The sequence below is a fragment of the Oryzias melastigma genome, linkage group LG17 (genome assembly GCF_002922805.2).
Source record: "Oryzias melastigma strain HK-1 linkage group LG17, ASM292280v2, whole genome shotgun sequence".
In the NCBI taxonomy this organism is placed as follows: Eukaryota; Metazoa; Chordata; class Actinopteri; order Beloniformes; family Adrianichthyidae; genus Oryzias; species Oryzias melastigma.
This window is the reverse complement of record NC_050528.1, coordinates 19,438,127-19,441,032: the sequence shown is the minus strand read 5'-3', so window position 1 is coordinate 19,441,032 and position 2,906 is coordinate 19,438,127. Positions and strand designations below refer to the sequence as shown.

The window sequence follows — 2,906 nt, the reverse complement described above, 5'->3', positions numbered from 1 at the left end:
CACTCCCAAAGAGAACCTCAGCATCTTCATCTCTGCTACCTCCAGCTCTGCTTCCTGTCTTTTCTTCAGTCCCATTGTTTCATGGCTGCTCTCAGTAAAAAATCACAAAATCGTCTGCAACCATCACAGTCCATGGGGATTCCTATGTCTAATTGGAAAATAAAACTCAATTTTTGTGCAACTCAAAATGTTAACTGTACTTTTATTCATGTATGCACATTACTAACATGAAACATAGACACAATACATCAAAGTATATCAGCAGATATGTTCCGATATTTTCTACAGGTTTTTAGTAGAATGACTTTAGAAAATATAGGTCATGTTTTGGTGTTTAACCCCAAGATTTAAAGTGGCCCCCCAGCTACCACCCCCAGGGACAATTTCTGGAGGCGCCACTGCTTTCAGTAGAACACAGTAAACATGTTTAGCTCCATCATCTAGAGCGGAACCATAAAATGATGTTGTGTTTCTTCTATACCGCTTTAAGAGACGAACAAAAACACCTATTCCATTTGAGCACACGCGTTTACTGTCCGTCTAAAAGTTTGAAATTTCGTTTTAGTTTTACGGTGTGTTTTGCACGTTTGAGGTTTGAAGCAGCACAAAATTCACAGGACGGAGAGAAACGATAGATTCAAGTGAATGAGGTTAGTTTACGACATTAGTTAGCCACGTTAGGTAAAGGCGAAGCTAGCAGTCAGACAGCGCTCCGGTTACACAGAGGTCTGAGTCTTATAATTGAGTGTTACACTGTAGTTTTATATTTTATTGACGATTTGATTCGTATAAAAGGGTCATGTTATTAACACGCAAATTAATAATAAGCTTAAAAAATGGCAAACAAGTTTAACATCTCAGTTTTTGAGAAAGATTTTTTTCCCCCAAATACGTACCGTTAAATTGACATAATTTTTGTTTTTTCTGTTTTAATTTAATGAACATTAAACAATACATTGAAATAATTTTTGTCATTCACCTTAGTTAATTAAAATTATAAATTGTTTTAAAATGTGTTTGTGTTTGTTGATGTGATTTGTACTTCAGGGCCACCGTAGTTATGACTGTAAACATACCCTATAGCCTCATAATTAGGAGTAAGAGACATGTTTTACAAATATTGATAATTAACTTTATGAAAGCCAACAATTTATTTTATGACTTTGAAGATGTTTTATTTATTTATTTATTTATTTATTATTTCCATTTCATTGAAACAAATAACAAATAACTTTTGAAAATGCCAAAAGTTCTGTGCAGCTGAAATAAGTTAAACATTTATCCTGGAAAAGAATAGACCAGTTACAATATCTCTTCATATTATCTGATCCACATCTCTTCATGTTGTCCCTGGATTTAGTTTAAGCAATCTCTCTTACTTTTTTCTTCCTTTTCATTTTGTGGTTGTGTGTTTTCCTGAAGTCATGCTGCTCGTAGATCCAGGAGTGTACATCGGCACTGTCGCTGACCTGAACGACAGCCAGGCGCTTTCTGCAGCTTCTGTCTCTCACATCCTGTCTGTGGACTCTGTGGATCCTGGTCCTCAGCTTCCAGCTACAGGAAGCTTCACCACAAAGTGGATCAATGCTTTAGATGAAGAGACGTCTGACCTGCTCAGTTACATGGACGCCTGCAACGTGTTCATTGATGAGGCTGTGAAAGGGGGCGGGGCTGCACTGGTTCACTGGTAAGAAAGAGTCAATAATGGCATCATTATTCCTTTTTTTGTTTCTCATGTATTCTACCTTGAATTTATGCAGTCATGTTCAACTTCATTTTGTCCATTATGACATATAAAAGCACAAAATGCCAAAGATACTTAAAAAACATGTTTTTGCATGTTAGCCAAGCAGGTCGAAGCCGCAGCGCCACCATTGTGACTGCGTATTTAATGAAGAAACACCATCTGACCTTCACTGAGGCTTACCGAAGACTGAAAAGTGTCAAACAAGATGTGCAGTAAGTGTTTGTCAACCCCCTCTCTCCCTGCAGATTGTAAAAGTTTGTGTTGTAGATGTTAAAAGTCTAAAAAACATAAATATGATTCAAATTGTCTTTTGTTTGTGCTAGGTTAAAAATGTATATTTATTTAAATATTTTTGTCAGCATTTTAAGTAAGAAAATAGCTGTGAAAATGGACATTTCATGTTGATGCTAATATGTTTTAGGAAAATATAGTAAAAAAACTAAAAGTTCTTCTAATGTCCGTTCACATTTAGCCCATAAAAAACAAATTTTCCCTTAAAAATAAAATTATGAAATGCGGAGAACAAATTTCTCACACATAGTGTGTTGCTGATGGTAGAGTTTGTTACTTTGGTCCCAGCTCTCTGCAAGTCATTCACTGGGTTCCCTGTGGGCTTCTGGGATTTTTGCCCACCATTCTTGAGAATAATTTGGTTTCTAGTGTCCTTAGACAGCTCTTTGGTCTTGGCCATGTTGGAGTTTGGAGTGTGACTGTTTGAGGTTGTGGACAGGAGTCTTTTATATAGATAACGAGTTCAAACAGGTGCCATTAATATAGATAATGAGGGGAGGACAGATAATTCTCTTACAGAAGAAGTTACAAGTCTGTGAGAAACAGAAGTCTTGCTTGTTTGTAGGTTATCAAATACTTATTATCCACCACAATTTACTAATAAATTATTTAAAAGTCAAACAAAATGATTTATAGGATATTTTTCTCCTCATTTTGTCTCACAGTTGAGGTATACAGTCAATGAAAATGACAGGCCTTTCTCATCTTTTTAAGTGGGAGAACTTGTACAATTGGTGGCTGACTGATTACTTTTTTGCCCTACTGTATTTTACTTTTACTCCTTATCTGTCAGTGACATTTTTATTTTTTTATATTACAAAAGTTCATGACAATTGTGATTCTTACAAACTATGCAGTTTTGCTGCAA

The 2,906-nt window shown here is 35.8% G+C and overlaps 1 protein-coding gene across 3 annotated transcripts in view; it reads left to right on the top strand.

The window, feature by feature from the left end:
* Window positions 1-2,906, top strand: part of dusp12 (dual specificity phosphatase 12) — an 11,819-nt gene that overhangs the window by 2,261 nt on the left and 6,652 nt on the right. Inside the window, exons 1-3 of one of the 3 annotated variants that reach the window (XM_024273313.2) lie at window positions 21-650; window positions 1,423-1,687; window positions 1,846-1,959. In XM_024273313.2, the coding sequence (XP_024129081.1) occupies window positions 1,425-1,687; window positions 1,846-1,959 (377 nt within the window). In that variant the 5' untranslated portion in view covers window positions 21-650; window positions 1,423-1,424. Of the gene's footprint in view, window positions 1-20; window positions 651-705; window positions 727-1,422; window positions 1,688-1,845; window positions 1,960-2,906 lie in introns of those variants that run through there. The other 2 variants (XM_024273316.2, XM_024273314.2) reach the window with 2 other exon arrangements.